The sequence below is a fragment of the Oreochromis niloticus genome, linkage group LG11 (assembly GCF_001858045.2).
Source record: "Oreochromis niloticus isolate F11D_XX linkage group LG11, O_niloticus_UMD_NMBU, whole genome shotgun sequence".
NCBI lineage: Eukaryota > Metazoa > Chordata > Actinopteri > Cichliformes > Cichlidae > Oreochromis > Oreochromis niloticus.
Genome location: NC_031976.2, coordinates 22,913,854 through 22,933,053, shown reverse-complemented (window position 1 = coordinate 22,933,053; position 19,200 = coordinate 22,913,854). Strand labels below are relative to the sequence as shown.

At 40.7% G+C, this 19,200-nt stretch overlaps 3 protein-coding genes and 1 long non-coding RNA gene across 6 annotated transcripts; 3 read left to right on the top strand and 1 right to left on the bottom strand.

Annotated features, from left to right (window-relative positions):
- The first annotated feature begins 449 nt into the window (after positions 1–449).
- On the top strand, positions 450–4,713 carry LOC100709083 (glutathione S-transferase kappa 1). 2 transcript variants are annotated; one of them, XM_005455408.4, is made up of 8 exons: positions 450–468; positions 815–922; positions 1,001–1,082; positions 1,192–1,320; positions 3,185–3,327; positions 3,412–3,528; positions 3,626–3,719; positions 4,094–4,713. In XM_005455408.4, exons 2-8 carry the CDS (start codon positions 854–856, stop codon positions 4,141–4,143), a joined length of 684 nt encoding a protein of 227 aa, XP_005455465.1. In that variant the 5' UTR covers positions 450–468; positions 815–853; the 3' UTR covers positions 4,144–4,713. The 2 variants fall into 2 exon arrangements, with proteins under 2 accessions (XP_005455465.1, XP_003450616.1); XM_003450568.4 differs by having other exon boundaries at positions 453–922.
- LOC109204266 (uncharacterized) lies at positions 1,327–3,139 on the top strand. The gene is made up of 2 exons (XR_002063859.2): positions 1,327–1,606; positions 1,878–3,139. It is a non-coding gene; the product is annotated as an uncharacterized LOC109204266 (long non-coding RNA).
- A 2,107-nt stretch (positions 4,714–6,820) lies between the features above and the next one.
- On the top strand, positions 6,821–11,857 carry styk1b (serine/threonine/tyrosine kinase 1b). The gene is made up of 10 exons (XM_003450628.5): positions 6,821–7,263; positions 8,073–8,128; positions 8,358–8,525; positions 9,130–9,465; positions 9,556–9,737; positions 9,903–9,977; positions 10,239–10,447; positions 10,639–10,679; positions 10,918–11,014; positions 11,122–11,857. The coding sequence occupies exons 2-10, from the start codon at positions 8,074–8,076 to the stop codon at positions 11,312–11,314; spliced, it is 1,356 nt and encodes a 451-aa protein (XP_003450676.1). The 5' UTR covers positions 6,821–7,263; position 8,073; the 3' UTR covers positions 11,315–11,857.
- A 56-nt stretch (positions 11,858–11,913) lies between these two features.
- phc1 (polyhomeotic homolog 1) lies at positions 11,914–18,834 on the bottom strand. Of its 2 annotated transcripts, none has more exons than XM_025911511.1 (14): positions 18,666–18,834; positions 17,841–18,052; positions 17,588–17,701; positions 17,428–17,493; positions 16,940–17,083; positions 16,572–16,712; positions 15,705–16,463; positions 15,474–15,606; positions 15,192–15,370; positions 15,029–15,092; positions 14,853–14,940; positions 13,363–13,534; positions 12,918–13,149; positions 11,914–12,829 (listed from the first exon to the last, which is right to left on the bottom strand). In XM_025911511.1, exons 2-14 carry the CDS (start codon positions 17,955–17,957, stop codon positions 12,678–12,680), a joined length of 2,361 nt encoding a protein of 786 aa, XP_025767296.1. In that variant the 5' UTR covers positions 17,958–18,052; positions 18,666–18,834; the 3' UTR covers positions 11,914–12,677. The 2 variants fall into 2 exon arrangements, with proteins under 2 accessions (XP_025767296.1, XP_003450675.1); XM_003450627.5 differs by having other exon boundaries at positions 17,841–17,962.
- Between the last annotated feature and the right edge of the window lie 366 nt (positions 18,835–19,200).

The window sequence follows — 19,200 nt, the reverse complement described above, 5'->3', positions numbered from 1 at the left end:
TAAGGAGGCAGAAGGAGCATAATATATAAGATTGTTTGATGAGAATAAGATATGCAAGAGTCCGTCAAATAAAACTGCACTAAATAGGTCATCACTTAGTGTATGCACGCTCTGTACTGAGCCAGAAAGAAGAAAATGTGATGAGAAGCAAGATTAGCAGTACAGGAAGTATTCAGATCTCTTACATATGCAGAAAGGAGTATTAAAATGTATGTCCTCCTTCAGATTTTCTAAAGCAGTAAAATAGGCCCCGAGCCTTATGTTTCACACCCCTGCTTTGGCGTGTATGAAGTTTGTTAATCATCATGGTTGTCTTTAGGGTTATCAGAGAGTGAACTACTGCTCGAAGCCGGTAGGTGGCAGTAATGCACATGTAGGCTGTCTTGCCTGCTGGCATTCAAGAAGAAGAAGCCCGTGCGGGAGGCTCTTGGCTGTTCTGTACCACCTGATTTGTAGCTTTTAGAGCAGGTAGGTGTAATCATTTTGGTCCCCCTTGTGGTCAGACACTGCTACTAAGCTTGTTCGTTATTTATGTAGCTCAGGCTAACTCCTGCTATCGTTTTTTAACTCCGTCTTTAACACCATTTAATACATGATAGCATCGGTTGTAGCTAACTGTTAAAAACAACGAGTGATTTCTGCTCACAGTCTTCGCTGCGATTTGTTTTATTTCTGCTAAGCCCGAGCAGCTCTGCTTCAGGTTAGTTGAACTTTGACACAGTGAACATTGCTCAGAGGCTGCCCCCCAAAACCAGACTGACTCCTTGTGAATTATTCACACGCTGCGTTAGGTTTTTGTGCTCTTCATTTAAAGCTCTCGCTAACAAATCAAAGATCGGCTGCTGACCCCAGGATGACCTCCAGAAAAGTTGTGGAGTTGTTCTACGATGTAGTTTCTCCGTATTCATGGCTTGGTTTCGAGGTTCGTGCCGCCTTGATGTGGACCACAGCATCAGATCGGTTTGTTTAGGAGATGTTCAAATATCTCATGTGTTTGCAGGTCATGTGCCGATACAGAAACGTTTGGAACATCGACCTCAAACTGCGCCCTGCGTATCTGGGTGGCATCATGCACGGAGCGGGTCAGTAAAGATCAGTCAGGCACCTGTAAGCCTGCTGCAGGACACGCTGGACGGTCAAATCCGGGTGCACGCTGAGTCTGTTTGCTCTCACATTTCTCTTTCTTGACAGGCAACAAGCCTCCTGGTTTGGTTCCTAACAAGTTCACGTACATGACAAAAGATCTCAACCGCTTGGCAGAATATTTCAATGTCCCCTTGCAGCCGCCTGCTGACCCCTTTGAGGTCATGTTCCAGAAAGGTACAAGCAGAATCAGTTCTATAATGTCTATTGATTAGATTATGAGTTGATTAATCTGTTTGGGGACCCCAAGCTATTTGACCCTATTAGACCTTATTTGACCCCTAAAGACATTTTAACTGAAGCAATGACGCTTGATTTTGACAGAAGTTCCACATTTAAAGAAAAACATAAGTGTCTACTACTTTTTGTTGTTTTTTTTAAAGGGGGGAAACATGCAAGTAAAACAGATTATCTTCAGATATGGGAAGCTGTACTCTACTATTCTTAACTCCCAAAAGTTTGGGTAAGTGATAATGTCGTAGTCATCACTCGTGATATGGTGTTAAAGCAACACAAAGCAAATTTAATTTAATACTTAAAAACACTGTGGGAAAAAAGCTGTAAACACAATACAATATACACTTGACACTTTATTAGGTACATCTCACCAGTACCTGATAAGACCCGCGTTTGCTTTCAGAACTGCCTTAATTCTTAAGCATTCCTCAGAGATTTTGGTCCATGTTGATCGCACAGCTGCTGCACATCCATGATGTGAATCTCCCATTACACAGTATCTTAAAGGTGCTCTATTGGATTGACGTCTGATGACAGTTCAAGAAACCAGGCGAAACCAGTACTGGCAACAAGAAGATATTTTCCCCCAGAGAACTACCGCTCATATTTTCTCTTTTTTGGACCATTCTCTGTAAATCCCAGAAGATCAGCAGTTTGTAAAATACTCACACCAGTCTGGGACCAAAAACCATGCCACGTTTTAACTCACCTAAATTACCTTACTTCCCCATTTAAATGCTCAGTGTTAACTTCAGCAAGTTGCCTTAATCATGTCTACGTGTCTAAATGCACTGAATTTCTGCCATGTGATTGGCTGAATCGATATTTGCAATGAATGTGTGTACCTAAGAAAGTTTACTTTCCTTTTTATAGAGAACCAATAATTCCAGATACTGTTGTATGGTTCATAAGAAACCCTCCTTCAAAATTTTTAATGATTTTAACCAAAGATCGAATAAAGAACTGCAGATTAAGAGATTTACTGAGATATTGGGTTTAAAAGAAGCTGCCCAGATGGGACATCTCATGATTTTGTCAATAGTGGTTCAGGTAACAGATGCATGTTAGCACTTTTTGCAAATACACAGCAACCGTATCACGCATTTGATATGAATGAAAGTCCAATATTGACTCTTTAAAAATCTGTTTGCTAATGTTTGGCTTTGTTGACCTGTTAGTTGCCATCTTTAGCTACAGTCTGTTGCTGAGCAGGTAGCGTGGTCCGCTCATCGGAGCTTTTTTATCCAGAAATTATTGTCTGATGAAACTAAAGGTGAGATAAAGGACAGCAAATCAAATGTTTAGAGTCTTCATGTAAATCTGAGTCAATGAGCTGAAAGACAGCTAGAAAAAGAACTGCAGTGGAGGTGGTTGCTTTGGCTTGCAGATCATCCAGTGTGATATACACAGAATATATAAAACCAGTTTACAAGCGACTTACAGCTCCTCCCTTGTTGACAAGAGCTACCACAGCAGTTAGCTCTGCATGTTTGATTTGGCAAAGTTTTTACTTCAGTGCCCTTCCTGATGCAACCCCAAAGTGCTTCTGATCCATCTCCTCGCAGAATCAAACCAGGGATCTTTTGCTTGTCTATCAGAGTAAACCACTAGATTGTGGAGCCACCAGAATCCATAAAGCCTTTCCAGTGGTTTATTTATTATAGTTAACTATGGTGGGGTGGATGGATTGATAGTTTGGATGATTAGCGGATCAAAATCATGCATATAAGTCATGCATCTGACTGTTGAAAGGATTTTTTTTATTGCATACAAGGAATCTAGCTCTTCTTTTTTCTTCTTCTAGGCAGCTTGGCTGCAATGCGATTTGTGGCAGCGGTGCAAGAAAAAGAGAAGGATGGAGAGAAGGTGGTGAATGTGTCCCGTGAGCTGTGGAGAAGAATCTGGAGTGAAGACAAAGACATCACTGAACCTGTGTCGCTGTCTGAGGTGCAGACTCTATAACCGCCTGGCGCCATTTAAAACAAAATTAACAAGCACAATTTAAGTTTGAGACTTTTTGTGTTTTTGCAGGCAGCAGTGAAAGCAGGATTGTCTGAAAGTGAGATAAAAGAACTGCTGGCCATGTCCACCTCAACGCAGGTCAAAGAGAAGCTTAAAAGCACAACACAGGCAGCACTTGATTATGGGGTCAGTTGTCCTTCAGCTCCTCTTGTAGATCTTGCAAAGTGAAAAACAAACAAACCATCAGCTATAACACAAATCTCTTCTCCTAAATCCTTGTCAGGCTTTTGGTTTCCCCATGATTGTGTGTCATGTTGATGGAAAGCCAGAGATGTTCTTTGGATCTGACAGATTTGAGCTCATGGCCCACTGCATCGGTGAGAATACGATTCTACCATTCTCTACAAATTTACTGTCAAACTGGCTCAAGTAAATGGAATAAAATGACACCTTAACTTGTAGTCAGTGAAAGACTTTGCATACTTTGGCTCTTTTAGTCATTCTTTTTAACTGAATATTGATATTAAGGAATCGATCTTCACATATTATTTGAAGTAGTTGCTCTCTAACAATTAAAGTTATTCTAGTTTTGTTTTTATTGTAAATCACCTATGATTTCAAAATTACAAAAACAAACCAAAAGGTGTTTGGCACTCTGGAGAAATACACACATCTCTTCAGGCAGTGGCACTACTTTTCCCTTTTGTTGTTGGCAGTTTCTTATTCAGTCACATTTTGTTCTCTGTTTCAGGAGAGAAATGGCTGGGACCTCAACCCAGCAAATCAGCTGCCAAGCTGTAAAATGAAACCTGTTTTCATCTAAAGACGATTTGCTCACAGTTTTGATTTGTGATTAATTTGCATCTTTCATTTTTCTGAAATTAAAATCCCAGCTGTGCCTCTGAAAACAAGCAGCACATTTTTAATATGCTTTAACATAGCGCAGAAGATTAGTTTTTATTAGTAATTATTTTGGGGGCTTTACAGTTCTTCTGTCATCTTTTGTTTTTCATTAGGTGGGCCAAATCGATTCATTATCAGCCAGCATATGCACTGGTTATGAAAGCTTGTGACAATTTTGTGAAATTTTGACGTCTGAGTCAGTAAACATTTTGAGTTCAGTTTGTTCAGATAATAACCTGAAAATCCAACTTATCAGTGGCAAAAGTTGGTTTTTTTTGTCAGTGTCAGAAACAAGTTTCCAAAGTGGTACTGTTGAAATATGGGTATATATATGCTTTTTTAAATGTTAGTCATACAAAACCCAAAATAACAACAACAAAAACGAATGTGGGTAGATTTGGTCACATGATGTGTGTCTACCAGGATCAACCAGTGTTCACAGATCTCAGTGTTTAAATTTTGAACACATATCATGTAATCTACTGCTAGTATTGTGAATAATGCATCATACAGTTGTGCTGCTAATTATGTGCCTAATAAAAGCCTTTGAAATACAAGAAAAGTATTTTTGGCAGCTTGTACTAAACCTTATTATTATTATTATTGTTATTATTATTATTAATATTATTACAGTAATATTCATGGTCCCAACTGATACTTTTTATTTCTCCGCCACAGTCCTAACATTTGTGATTTTTAAATGTCTTATAACTACCATCTGGACAGTTGGCCCATTATTTCCATTCATGACTGAAATATTGACCCATTTTCTTCGACTTCACCAACTCAGAGTTGCAGGGGGGCCGATACACCATGCACAAGTTCCAAATCTAACATGGGGGTACTAAAATATATATCATCCTGAGCGGTAATATGTTGTTAAGTGCTAATTTGCTTAAACCCGGAGGAGTCATAGTTTATGAGCCCATACGTCTCAATTTAATCTCAAGATGGCTGAAGCAGTAAAACTATGGAAATGATAACCTAAAAAACACCCCTCTAAAATGTTCATAGTTATCACATTTAAAAAACAATAATAACGAGTCATTATTCATTAAATGTACATTACAATTTACATTTAAGAGTGAGTCTTTCAAGGCACCAAAACTTTGATATGTAAAGTTTTTGTAACAGAGCAAAAGTGTTTTATGCCTTTATGATCTTGTCTAAATATAAAAATACTTCTCATATATTTTCTTTCCTGTCTAGTATTCCTGGCATCAAATTACAACACCATAAAAAGGCTTTTCATTTAAATTATTAACAACTAATGACTTTACAGTAATTTGAACTGGAACATCTGATGGGCCGTTTCTGGCCCTTGTGCCACAGGTTTGAAACACCTTGCCTGAGGGAAAGTTCAGACGTTATTAGAAAGACAAGATGAGATTTTTGTCACCTCTCTGAGAACTACTGCGTCATTATTAATTAATCCATCGCTCCCTTTGTAACCCATCATTCACCCCAAGCAGGTTTTGAATTTCAACCCTTTCACAAACAGGCAAGCAGAGGCCTTTATATCCTCCCTCAGCTGAACTGCATTCAGGTATTAATGTTAGAGAGGATGTGGCTTTTTGTTTGTTTTAGGTTTGTGTCAGATTGATGACCTGTCGTGGGCGTGAATATCATCTCTTTCCCTGGTCTGGGTAAGAACAGGATGTGGAAATGGATAAATGCATTAAATGTTTGATATGTCACAAATGTATAATGCCACAACATAAAGTGGAAAGAAAGACGCTACAGTATTCTGAAATACTTTGCAAACTTGCTGTTGTGCACATAGCTGAAATCACCTCGACAGCACTGGCGCAGTGTCTACAGTGCCGTACCCCTTTGATTGTATGCCTCGCCTCAAACGGCAGGGCAGCTCGGCCGTTAAACTCCTGAAAAAAATCAAATGATTAATGCATAAAGTTCAGTTCAATTCATTTTTAATTATATAACACCAAATCACAACAACAGTCGCCTCAAAGTGCTTTATATTGTAAGGTAGAGACCCTATAATAACACAGAGAAAACCCCCAACAATCAAGCGACCCCCCTATGGACAAGCACTTGGCAACAGTGGGAAGGAAAAACTCCCTTTTAACAGGAAGAAACCTCCGGCAGAAGCAGGCAGCCATCTGCTGTGATCAGTTGGGAGTTTAAGTGCGGAAGACGGGACAAAATTAAATATAAAGTGGTGTGTGAGCACATAGTGTTTCGTAAAGTAACACAAGTCTGTGTGTGTTCAGCATTTCCAGTGTTTATCTTGAACTATGGGTTTTTTGACAATAACTGTAATATTGCAAACATCAAGTATTGCTGTCATATGAATAATTACTTGTAAATATCATACTGTAAGTAACCGTGTCTTTGTACAGTGAAGGTTACAGACTCTCCTTCTACCCCCTACATTCGTATTTTAAATGTAAATATTTTGCACTAAACACAAAACAGATATTTTATTCCCTTTCCATTTATGTGGTTGCTGTGAATTCTTTGGACCAAGATAATCTTTTCACTAAACACTCCAGAGATGGCCGAGCTTGTTATACCAGTTCTGAGCAAAAGACTACCAAACACGTTTGACAAAGGGCCAGGGACTGAAACAAAATTACAAGGAGCAGCAGTACCAGTTTCCTTACACAAAGGCGAGGAAGGCATGGTCACGAGTCGCTGCTGTACTTCAGGGAAAAGCACATTACAGAATGTGGTAGAGCACATCAGCACACTCTGAGGAGGAGGGAGGTGGAAAGGAGGAAGAAGGAAGGAGTAAACAGGAGAAGGATATGGTGAAGCAGGTGAGGGTGGAGTTAAGAAAACACAGAAGGCTGAACGAAGACGAGTAGAGAGCAGCACATTGATCCCCTGAGCCTGACAAATCACCTGAGAACAACAAAACAATGAAGCTCTGAACAGCGCAGCTGAGCCCGGACTCATTCAGCTGGGAAGATGTATGAGAAGTGCCTGACCGCAATAACAGGATTTCACTTTTGATTATTTCTCGTTTGTTAAGAGTAAACTGCAGGTGGTGAGGTAAGGCTTTGACCCCTATCTCTCTTCTATCTGTTTTGTTGACTTGTCCTTGTGGCAGCATGTAGAAAGAGTGAGCTGATTAATGCACGCTATGTTAACTTTATAAAAGCGGCTGCAGTGTGGTTGGAGCCTTTTAGTGATTTTTATGACATAATGTATTATTTTTAGTCTGGGTGAATGAGCCGGTGCTGTTTTGCCAATCATATTTGGCCTTTGGGTGTGTAGTGCATCACTGGAACTAATGTGATGAAAAAATGCAGGTAAACAGGTTTGGAGCTCTTGGCTGTGACGTAAACGCATGAGCATGAAGTTGAGCTTCTCTGAATTTAGACATAGATCATTAGGACTGCTTTGTTAGGCTTTTCTGATACACATCTTTGATTAAAGTAGTCCAAAACCCTCCATGACAAAAATAAAGGTGTCAGACTTTAACTCTGATGGGCTGTTTATATTTATAACTAGTTTGTAGCAGGAGGAAAATGCTCTGTATACCTCACAGATAGCAATACAACATTTGACGTTTCTGGTCTCAGTTACCTGTTTGCTCAGACGCCTCCTCGTACTGATTACCTGTAAGAGTCACATTACTATTAACAGATTCTGTTCCAGGAACAACAGGCCTGTCAGGCAATACATTTTAATTTGACTACTTCATCCATAACAAAGAATTCAATGGTTTTCCTACTGAGAAAATATCCGGACAACTTTTAAGTGTATAAAAGCGCTAAAACCTCCTCAGTATGAAGTCTGGTTGTGTGAGCTTCTTGCATCTCTTCATCTCTTTTTCTTTTCTTTTAAATATGTGACAGGATGTCTTCAGCATCAGCTGCATACTCTCAGTGCAAAACTGGAGACACTATCTGTGGTAAGTTTCGTGGCTACTTCTGCTCACTAAACAGGTCTGACCATTTATGGGGCTTGACGAGCCTAACCCTTGTTAGAGCGACGTCTTCTGTCTTCGTCTGAAGATAGAAGATAAACTCTGCTCGTCAGCTCAGCAAAAATATTAGCATAGACTGCATAACCATATGTGCTACTTTAAGTACTTTGACAGTAAAGACGGACGTTTCCTTGTGTACATTCCCTGTTTGCAGAGATCCGAGTGTACGAACAGGAGGTGATCGTCGTGCCCGTCTTCCTGCTTGCCAGCTTTCTGGTAACTCTGGTCTTCATTTTACTGCTGCGCTTCTGCCCAGAGAAGGTCGATCGTATCCGTCCAAAGTCAAAGATCACTACCAGGAGGATACTGCATGGCATTGATGGTAAGAACACAAACAAGAATGAAGTCGACTGTTGTTGTGGTTTGGCGCTGCGTAAATAAAATTGAACTGAATTGAATGTTTTTTTGTCATATTGATATTTTAAGTCAAATTTGTGGCCTGTATTTGCTTGTTCATGAAACATTATATAAATTTAATCTAAATGAACAAAAATAATATAATATTAATAATTCTGAGCTTTTGTGTCCTTTTAATTTTGCTCACTGCTGTGAGACGTGCAAATTTTAATTGTTTTTCTGAAACTGTTTCATTTATTTAACACTTATAAGCAAACATGAACATTTCATAAATGGTATGTAACACATTGTAATGTTGTGTTAGGCAGATGTCACTTCAGGTGAAGGAGTTTACAAATACTGTGCATTAATAAGTACTGAAAGTATCCTTATACAAGCAACTACTACAATTTTATGTGTTCAAAACCACATGCATGTTGCTGCTTCTCAACTTTTTTATGAATATTAAATAACTTGAAATATAGTGTCTAAATTACCCTGTTTATGGTCTCATTTACTCCCTGTGTTTTCATACAAGCCTCTATTAAACTTTTCTTTTCTATCACTGATCGTATTTCTTCTCTCTGCAGCTCCATCAGGTATTAATGTTCTGGAGCATGAAAGCATTGCTTTGGACATGCCCAATTCCTACTCCACCTTCCATCCTCCGCACACCTACCTCAATAAAGCATTTTCCCATTCTGTGGAGACACTCCCTCAACAACCCAGCCCCCCGCCACAGGAGACTTTCAAGCCCACTTTCACTCTCCCGCCGCAGCCCAGAGAGCTGCCCCGCCAGAGGCTCCCCGAATCCTTCAACCTGGTCACGCCTCTCTCTGGCACCTTCTCCCTGCGCACAGACTCCTCCGTGTCCCTCTACAGGGCCCGTATGGAAAACAGGAATGTGGTACTGCGGGTGCTAAATGGTGAGATTTTGACCGTTTGTCTGTGACTTTTGCACATCTCATTTGGTTTTCAGTGCAAGATTCAGCAATTACTTTTTCTCTCGTTGGCAGACTCGGCTAATGCCACAGAAAGGCACAACTTCCTGGGCTTTGCTTCTTTCCTGGCCCAGCTCGGACCACATCCATTCCTGCCTGAGCTCCTAGGTGTGGTGTCACTGCGAGCTCCTCTGGTTACAGTTGTGGAAGAACTGGAAAACAGAGACCTGCTCAGCTTCTTGTGGAGATGCAGAGAGGTAGGGAGATGCATTTTTAATGAGCTTCAAAGATGCAGCATGTGCTACATTGATTCTCCTTCAAGCAACCAATCAAAGTTAAAGTATGATAAAATATAAATGTAAATCTCCAAATCGAGATGTAAAAGAAGACTTATTTCGATGTATTTGTGACTGCTTTTCCAGGACAATGTGGATCCTCCATGTGAGATGACAGAGAGAAGAATATTTATCATGGCAAACCAGGTGGCCAGCGCACTGGTTAGTATGCAAATATACAGTATTTTCTTTTAACTATTCACCTACCATATCTTTATTTCATTGTGTTTATTCACTTGAAACTTAAACACAAAGAATTTATAATATTCTTTTTTCACCCACAACATTAGAAAAAGCTGCTTTTATTTGTTACCGCCTCTTATTGGCTCTTTTTTAATGCTCGAGGGCAGTCTTTGAATATTTACAGGAGCTGCACATGCTCGTCTGGTTAATCTTGACTTCCCTGTCGTGTTGCCCGATCAGACTTTCCTTCACAGTAAAGATCTTCTCCATGGAAACATCCGTGCCCGTAGTGTACTGATCAGTAAGCAGTTCACAGCCAAGCTTTGGGGCCTGCATGGAGTCTATACACGAAAGAACCAAGGAGCCACGCAGAAGGAGGATCCGAGCATGAAGAAATGGCAGGCACCAGAGGTGCTAGCCAAGAGGCCTGCCAGTGAGAAAAGCGATGTGTGAGTTCTTCTTAGATCTCATTTGTGCCTAATTTTATGTGTCATGTGTATAAAAGATGTCTTGGTGCTTTGTTTACCATAATATCCTCTGATAGAGATGTTGCTACATGAAATGTATAGTCTATAAACTTGTCATTTTGATCCTGGAAGGAAGATTGTAACATCAGTTGCTTTTGTCTGTCCCTCTCTAGCTGGTCCTTTGGTATCTTATTATATGAAATGACAACTTTGGGTAAGTTCAATTCTTACTTTTTAGAATATACTCGTAACTTTAAAAAGTATTTTTTTTTAATACATCTTTCTAGAGTTGAATAATAGAATAATAATAGGTTGATGGCCTCATATTTGACTCTAGAATACTTTGGTATACAGAGGACTTTACGGTTAACTCAGTGACTGCAATAGGAAAAAAAGTGTTTTCACATATATACGCTATGGTGTGTGGACTAATTTCTCTTGCGTTTGTCCAGGTGAAGCTCCGTTTGCAGAGATCCCGGCTAATGAGCTTCTGCAGTTTCATCAGCGAGGAAAGAATCTTAAAAAACCATCTAACTGCTCCAACGCACTGTGAGTGTCCACTGCATACTCCAGAAACGCCAAACATAAAGCGCTACACTTCCTCTCGTTAATCACTGCAAAAGTAAGATAAATATCTTCATCTTTTCTTTGCACAGGTACACGATCATTAAAGGTTGCTGCCAGTGGAAGGACCAAGAAAGACCCATTCTGGCTGAAGTGAGCAAGAAGCTGGTTTCAGGGGAGAAGGCGGCCTCTGACAAGGTCATCAAGGGACCTGGGACAGTTAACATTGAGCAGTATCTTCAAGAAGCTGGATACGGCGAAGCCAACAGCTACACTGTTTTCTGATTGTAGTTATCCTCAGCAAAAGCACTTTTACAAAACAAAAAAATGACGTTCAGATGCAATAGAATAGCTCGAAACTCTGGGTATGATCACTCTGGGGATTGAAATTGCTCCTTTTTCCTTCTTTCAACAGTTAACGTTGGGAAACATTGGGGGTTTTTTTTCCTTCAAATTTCATTCTGTGTCTTGCCTTTACCAATATCTCTAATGTTCAGTTGGAGAAATAAAACCTCCGACTCGACATTTGGACCCGTAAACCTGACCGACGTACAGCTTCAACCTGAACCTGTGCTAAATACTGTCCACACATGATGGTTTGCAAGTTTTGTTTGAAGATGCCAATTCTATGTTCTAATATATATATATATATATTTGCCACATTTTTTCATGATTTCGTATCAGACATAAGTGTGGAAATGAAGGACATACCAATGTAATTTTGCCATTATTTCCATTATAAATTATGTTTACTGATTAAGTTCAGTTTATGTGAACATTAAAATCTGTTTACATTAACTCAATGTGAATAAAATAAAGATGACCTTATTTTTCATGCGGCTCTCATTGAGTGGAGATAAAAACAAAACAAAAACACACAAAGCTCCAGTAACAGGTACTTTTTATTGGTAGTACTGCATACACGCACAGAGAGCGCTTCCAGTCGTTGAAAGAGCAAACCATGAGGAAAACCTATTTTCAGGTAGTTAGGTTGATTAAAGCCACTAAAACTACAGTATCCATGAAAAAATAATTCTGATTGTAGTATAAAATGGAAAAGATACAAAACTAAACTTTCAATAACTGTTTTAATAACCTAATTAAAAAAGCCCAGGCTTTCTGAGTGTCCTTTCTGTGATATGATTGGAGCCTGGATGGAACATCTATGGCAAACTATAAGCGTAACTACAAAAAGAACGGAAATATCAACGTAATGGACTGTTGCTAATCACGTCGCTAAAGTTAAAGCACCGATTGAAATACAGCAAGAAGGCAAGGTTCTTTTTTTGCACCCAAGTGGTGAACTGTCCTAGCACCGATGTCGCTATGCTGCCTGATTTGCACAGTTTCTCCTTCCACGCGTAAAAACGCCTCTACTCACAGTGACAGAGAAAAACAAAATAAAAACACTACTGACGTGTATACTTGACTTCTCACGAACCACTCACACATATGCATTCATGTCTTCTGCACATTCAGTGTCCTGAAAGTAAACTCTCCATCTTCTTGTCTCCACAAGACCGATGGAGCTTCTTCATTAATCCCAAAGTTCTCAGTCTTTTTTTCTTTTAAGAGTCCAAGTGTTGATTTCAGTGAGAAGTTGGCTATGACAACACAATCCTGGAGTCCTTCTGGAACGCTGGCAGCATTACTCACGCAGGCTGTTGATGGAGGCACAGATCTTGAGAGCGGGACCCAGCTTGATGTTCATGGTGGAGATGAGATGGTCCTCACGCAAAAGCAGCAGCGCCTGCCCGTCTATTTCCTGAGACTGAAACTGGGCAGCCAGCTCCTCACAACCTGATCGACCAGGAGACTCCGTTAATGCAGGAGACAATAAAGAGAAACAACATGTGACGAGTGAACTGTAATCAGATGGACCACCAACCTTGAAGTGAGGAGATAAACCTGTAGACTTCATCCACACTCCACTGGGAAGGAGTCGAAGACAGGAAGCCAGCCCCCTCTAGTGGAAGGCTTCCAGGAGCTGAGCTGTCAGACTGAAGAGCGCTGTGCTCGGCTCTTGAGCAGGAGCGGGAAGAACTCGGGGACAGTGACGGAGAATCGTCTTCTTCGCCGTCGCTGGATACTTCATCTGAACGACTGGACTCTGAGTTAAACTGCACCCAAAACAGCAGAGATTAAGCTACAATCAGCAGCATTTTTATACTATTATTATGTTGTAGGACAAAAAAAATACTAAAGGATTTCCCAAAACAGCTGTGAATGTTAGTTTACAAACATAATGGCCTTTTCTCTTTTTTTTCTTTTTTAAGACTTTGTTAACAACAGAAAACACACATGAGACATCCTTTAAAACCTACAGGTCTTACCTTGACAGGTAGATGCTTAGTTGATATTTTATTAGAGGTGATATTAGAACCGCTCCTGCGAGTGGAACCCCTACGCCTAGCAGTGCTCTCTGTGGGTGCTGGATTTGGTGCCAGCCCTGCAGCCGTTCTCCCTCTGCTGGATTTGTAGTGCTGGCTGCAGCTTACATTATACCTGCAAAATGAAAAGCACAGTCAGCACTAAGAGAGAAATTCTCGTTTGTTTGCCTCCCCTAAGTAAATTTCCAATATTGCTTATCTAAAAAGGGGGTCAAACTTAGTTTCATTAAATGTGAAACTGGTAAAATAAAAATCACATTAAGGATCAGATGTCTTCAGTACACATATCTTGCTTAGTCTTCTCAAATAAAGCCTTTAACCAATTAATAGCAAATTGACAAACATATTGTTTAGCCATCATTCTGTCAAGAAAAATATTTTCTGATAAAAGTAGGCCACTGTGGGGCCAACTCACAACAGCCCGAGTATGAAAGCTACTGCTTGAATTTAAAAAAAAAAAAAAAAAAAAAAGCAGCTTCCTGATGTTAAAGCAGAATATTTTTGTTCTTACACAGCATTTCTCACAAGCCTGAACATGAAACAGCTTTATCTGTGCCATACTGCCAAATTGGAAACTGCATTCAAAGCACCATCAATTTGAGATTTAGCTCAAAAAACATTTCAACGATGTACATCACTTTCTACTGCACTAACTTTCTCAAGCTTTTGTTCTCTGGCTCTGTATCTCTGCAGCTGTGTAGATTCAAAATTACAATGCTAATTACAGGATTTTAAAACGACAGAGACCGTCTCTGACAAAGGGCTACGTGAGCCTGTATTTACTCTAGATAAAGAAGTACTTCCACCTCCTTTGAATCTGTCTACTTTCATCATTTGCTTTAATCTGTCGTGCCACCCTGTTAGCTAGCGTGTTAGCTTCAAACTTCATTGTAAGTGGGTAAATCATCTTATTTTAGCCCTTAGACAAGGCCCGCAGATCACAGCTTCAACTAGGCAGGCCAGAACTTAGTAAGAAACTTGCTCTCTTTTTAAAGCATTTTTCAAGCAAATAAAGGCAAAAATACCAAAAACATAATTCAAACTCACAAAAACATGTATCTCTGTTTTTATGCCAAGAATTAATGAGCAAAACAAGGATCGAGCTCCTGAGTTTCAGACATGGAGAAACATTCAGCTCTCGCCCAAAAGAGCACCAGATGTGACAGCTACATCTACTGCTCCGCTTTCTCTTGTGCGGTTCCCGTCACCAGCAGCAAGTTGCAGGCGAGTTGTTTCTTTGCTTTGAATTTTACTCTTCAGAGCTTGCATGTTCTAACCAAATACTGCAGTCAGTGGCTTAAACTGCAAAGGCTTTAGCTGTTTTCCTAATAAGATATGAATGCCTGTCCTTTGAACCTCTGAGCTTTTATGGCTAATTAAGAAGGAACAAAACAACACATAATGTGAAAGCTGACACAGAAACGAAACTGTACCTTTTGGCGCAAGTATTAGTACAGAACCTCTTTGATCCTCTGAACTGGCTGGCTGGAGCAAGGTTTCCACAGTATTCACACTTCAACACTGAGCAGGGAAAGAAAAGACTTTACACTACTGACCATAAACACAGCTTAAAGGTACCATGCTTAATGAATAATAAACCACCACTTACATGGAGGTCCGTTTTCTGTGCAGCCAACCAGGGCAAAATCTCTGTCTTTGGGAAGCCGAGCAACCTGTCACATCAAGATAGTAAGACACTCTGTTTTTTTTCCCCCTCACATGGTAACCTTCACATTTATTATCTGACTCTGTGCGTGTGTTATCACACTTACAGGGAAGGGCTCAGCTCCCTCCTGAATCACAAAGCCCTCGATAACATGAGTGAGAACTTGTGGTTTGACGACAGCCTGGGGAACAGGTGCTCTGTCTTTGTCCCCGTGCCCTACTCTTGACAATGGGAGAGGCAAAGAAAGCGTGGGAGGAGATGAGAAGGCAGCTTCTGAAGGAGGAGCTGGTGAGTCATGAAAAAGAAAAAATAATGAGCTTACAGTGAGAATTTTGAAGACGTTCTACAAACGTTTTATGCATGAATTGTAGGAGACAAGCTGACGTACCCGAGTCCTTTGTAGGTGCAGGAGATAAAGGAGGAGCCGAGTCTTTCATGGGTGCTGAGTCTGAAGATTCTGTCATCTCATTCAGGCCATCACAGTCATATTTCCTCTTGAGAGAGCCAAGAGGAGCTTTTGTCTAACAGCATGTGGGGGGAAAAAAAGCCCTGTTACAATCCGTTGTACAAAGACGTCTCTCCCTACACCTAACCAAAGCAGTAAATCCTTTGATCTTACCATAGTACTGTTGCTGGAGGCTGTGCCAACATTTCCACCAGATGGACTTTCCTGGGCTGTGCTATTTCGTGCCTGTGCAAGGGCCACAGCTTGCGCATTTCCTGCTAAGCCCTGCCTGGCTCCCACGAGCTGGACAGGGATGTGAGGAGGGTTGTGACCTGCAGCAGTGGACTGATTATTGCTAGGTGGAGCTGGTAGAATGGGCGGTGGGTGTCGAGGGGGCAGCTGCAACGGTAAACGGTGTCCCTGAGCTGTCTTGGGCTGTATTGGAACAGGACCTTTGTCTACATTAGTGCTGGACTGTTGCAGGGGTTGCACCACCAGAGTTTGAGTGTTAACATTCGGCTTTGGTGCCACTGAGCCAATAGGGTAGCCCTGGGTGGAGGTAGGAACATTTGATGTGGGTACTAGGATCACCGGTGCAGCAGAGGGGGTCAGGAGGAGTTGGGAGAGAGGGAGTCCTGGAGAGGAAGTGGATGAAGGAGCTACAGAAGAAGCAGGAGTTACAGTCATGGCAGCCTGATTTCCAGTCTTTACAGTCAGTGGATTTGTGGCAGACTGTTGTGTAAAGCTGCTCTTGGCAATTTGTTGTTGCTGTTGTGGTTGCACTTGTTGCTGCTGAACTGTCTGTGGGAAACTCTGTTGTTGTTGCTGCTGTTGACCAAGAGGAAAGCCAGAAGCATCTTTCCTTTCTGGAAGCTCAGATTTAACAGCAACTGCTTTGGTTGTGGAAGCACAGTGTAAGGCAAGGTTCTGCACCTGAGAGATGAAGAAAGTAGCAGTGTGTGATCAAATTTAAATAGTTCTTCCTTCACAACCATTTCTTCAACATTACATGACTAGAGCGTTGGGTAAAAGCACACAAACCTGATCATTGTCAGACTGGGTGCTAGCACCGGTAGAAGCAACTTCGTGCTGTTGCTGCTGCTGGGGCTGAGTTTGAGCAACTGCTGCAACAGTAGCAGTTGCTGGACCACCAGGCATGAAGATGAGCTGAGAACGGTTGACCTATGTGGGAAACAGCAGAGATGGTCAACCTTTATTTCTCTTAATGACTGCATGGAAGATTTAATGATTTGCCTGCGTTTTCTCTGGATTGTCTGTCAGTGTGATTTTTACACAAAAGTTTCCAACCGTTCTTACTGTATCATAACAATTTGTTACATAGATTAATTCAAAATATATGCATTTAATAGATTAAACATAGATATTGTGGATAATCATTTTTAACCCACTCTAAGATACATCTGTCCAGTTCCTGCTGAGTTTCCACCCAGCAGCACTGACTGGTTGATAGCAGTTTTGGTTGCAGAGGTGGCCGGACCATGAGGACGAGGACTGGACATAGTCCCTCCCGCAGAGGTGGTGCTTAGATTGACCTGGAAGGCACAGAAATATTTATATTTTAACTCAAACTTTAAGAGAGCCAAGGCAGAGGTGTTTTGAACATGTACAGACGATTGATAGTGTATATATTGGACAAAGAATACTGAATATAGAGCTGCTAGGTAAGAAGAATATAGGAAAATCAGAGAGAAGGTTCATGGATGTAGTGAAGGAGGACATGCAGATTGTTGGTGTTACAAAAGTGGGAGCAAGGGATAAAGTGTGATGAACACAAATGATCCGTTGTGGCAACCCCTAAAGGGAGCAGCTGAAAGAAGATTCAAATCTTTCTAATTATCTGTAAGATATAATTAAATAATAATTTACAAAAACTTACAGTGGTGGGCACTTGGGAGATGCTGTTACTTGGAGTATTGGACTGGCGACTAGCAGCAAGTGTGGCCTGTTTTAAAGAGACATGAAAAGGTTTGATTGGGACATGTCTGTTTGTTTTTGAGTCTTTTTCTTGTTGTTGTGCATGTACATTCTTGTCATACCTGTTGCACAGCAGCTAAGTTGTGGAACTGAGCACTATTTGCGATCTGCTGCTGCAGCATGAGCTGCTGGAAGTACTGAGCAGCATTAGGCTGTCTTTGCAGAGCTTGCAGAGCCTAAAAAACATACACATACATACATACTTATTTGGCTAAGACCAATTCAAAAGTTTGTTTTTCATTTTTAATTTAAATGGTACTGTTATTGTGACATGTAAGGCATTCATTTTGTCAACATTTGGACACAATCACTCACCTGTACAGCCTGTCTCTCATACAGAGACATGCGGGCTATCTGTGGTGTATGAGAATTGCCACCTGTCTGAGAATTTCCATTGTTGGTGCCTGTATTTTGGTCTTCACCTGCATCCATGTTTGCTGCTCAAAACGAAAAGGCCAATCATCAGAAGTAGCTGTGTCAACAGTTTTAACTATAAACGATCTATATCCAGTTTTTGCTACTTCTCACTGTGGGCACAGAGAGAAATAAAGAAAATAATAATTAATAGGCGACAAATGAAATGATTAGTCATTAAATATAAACAAAGGCGGATTATTAAACGTCCTTTGTTGGACTGCATCCTCAAAGTTTACAATTGATTATTTATGTTTTTAAAGTGCAGCAGATTATTCTCTCTCTTGTGGGCATATCAGGAGTCTTTACTATCGTGGCAAGCAGGAGCATTGTGGTATTTTCTACAGCAGGCCTGTTGTCAAGATGATAGATGGGTAGGAAAGAAAGACCAACATGGAGGAAAAGTTGAAAACAGCAAAGGAAGCTAGCTATCCAGCGATGGCTAACTACAAAGGATTACACAGGTTTAACGATCTCTCGACACTAGTACAATGTACCATAGTTAAAAAAATGCATTCTGTGTGCAGCAAAACTCCAAATGCAGAAATAGAAAATGAAAGTAGATGAGTCGTTTGTTTGACGCAAACACCTAACTAAAAACATAAACAGAGGCTAACTAATTAGCAGTGCTAGCTGTTTTCTGCAGAGAGAAAGCAAGCAGCTAGCTGACTATTACTGCTGCTACATGTCAGAGCTTAATGCCTTTCGGTGTCCGTTTGTGTCTACCTCTTCTTGGCTTTCCGTCCTTTTCACAGTTAAATTGAGTTATTTTTCGGATGTTGGTTGTAGCTGCCAACAACGACAGGGCTTTCTAGGTTTTTTGCCTCCAACAAAACCCCGCCCCTCACAAAGCACTTCTTTTCCCCTTCTTCTTCGTCTTCTTTTTTGGATACTGTGGAAGACTGTAAACCGCTGTTAACAGACGGACGGAGCCACCTACCGTTTCAGTGTGTAAACTGCATCGAAATCTATTTGTGTACTTTGGCAAACAAACCGGGATTTGTGCAATTAGTTTTTTATATAATATTTCAAAAAAAAAAAACATACAGCGAGCTAACTTTTGTAATGATCATAAGTACTTTTGATAACTGCATAAAAAGGCGCCTAGCCTAAATCTTCACAATGTTCCCAGAAACACTGTCAGTACAGTAAAAACATACCTGGATAGAAACACACAATGAAATATTATCAGTCATGGATTGGCCTCCCCAGAGCCTGGACCTCAATTTTACTGAAGGAGTGCGGGATCATTTTGACAACG

Bases quoted from the DNA above. Each gene is read 5' to 3' on its own strand.
- LOC100709083 (XM_005455408.4), top strand. From the start codon at position 854: ATGACCTCCAGAAAAGTTGTGGAGTTGTTCTACGATGTAGTTTCTCCG. The intron at 1,083-1,191 runs GTCAGTAAAGAT...CTTTCTTGACAG, and splicing joins TGGCATCATGCACGGAGCGG to GCAACAAGCCTCCTGGTTTG. The intron at 3,529-3,625 runs GTCAGTTGTCCT...AATCCTTGTCAG, and splicing joins AGGCAGCACTTGATTATGGG to GCTTTTGGTTTCCCCATGAT.
- styk1b (XM_003450628.5), top strand. From the start codon at position 8,074: ATGTCTTCAGCATCAGCTGCATACTCTCAGTGCAAAACTGGAGACACT. The intron at 9,738-9,902 runs GTAGGGAGATGC...CTGCTTTTCCAG, and splicing joins TCTTGTGGAGATGCAGAGAG to GACAATGTGGATCCTCCATG. The intron at 11,015-11,121 runs GTGAGTGTCCAC...TTCTTTGCACAG, and splicing joins TCTAACTGCTCCAACGCACT to GTACACGATCATTAAAGGTT.
- phc1 (XM_025911511.1), bottom strand. From the start codon at position 17,957: ATGGATGCAGGTGAAGACCAAAATACAGGCACCAACAATGGAAATTCT. The intron at 17,702-17,840 runs GTGAGTGATTGT...TATGTTTTTTAG, and splicing joins ATGAGAGACAGGCTGTACAG to GCTCTGCAAGCTCTGCAAAG. The intron at 13,150-13,362 runs GTAAGACCTGTA...TTTTGGGTGCAG, and splicing joins CTAAGCATCTACCTGTCAAG to TTTAACTCAGAGTCCAGTCG.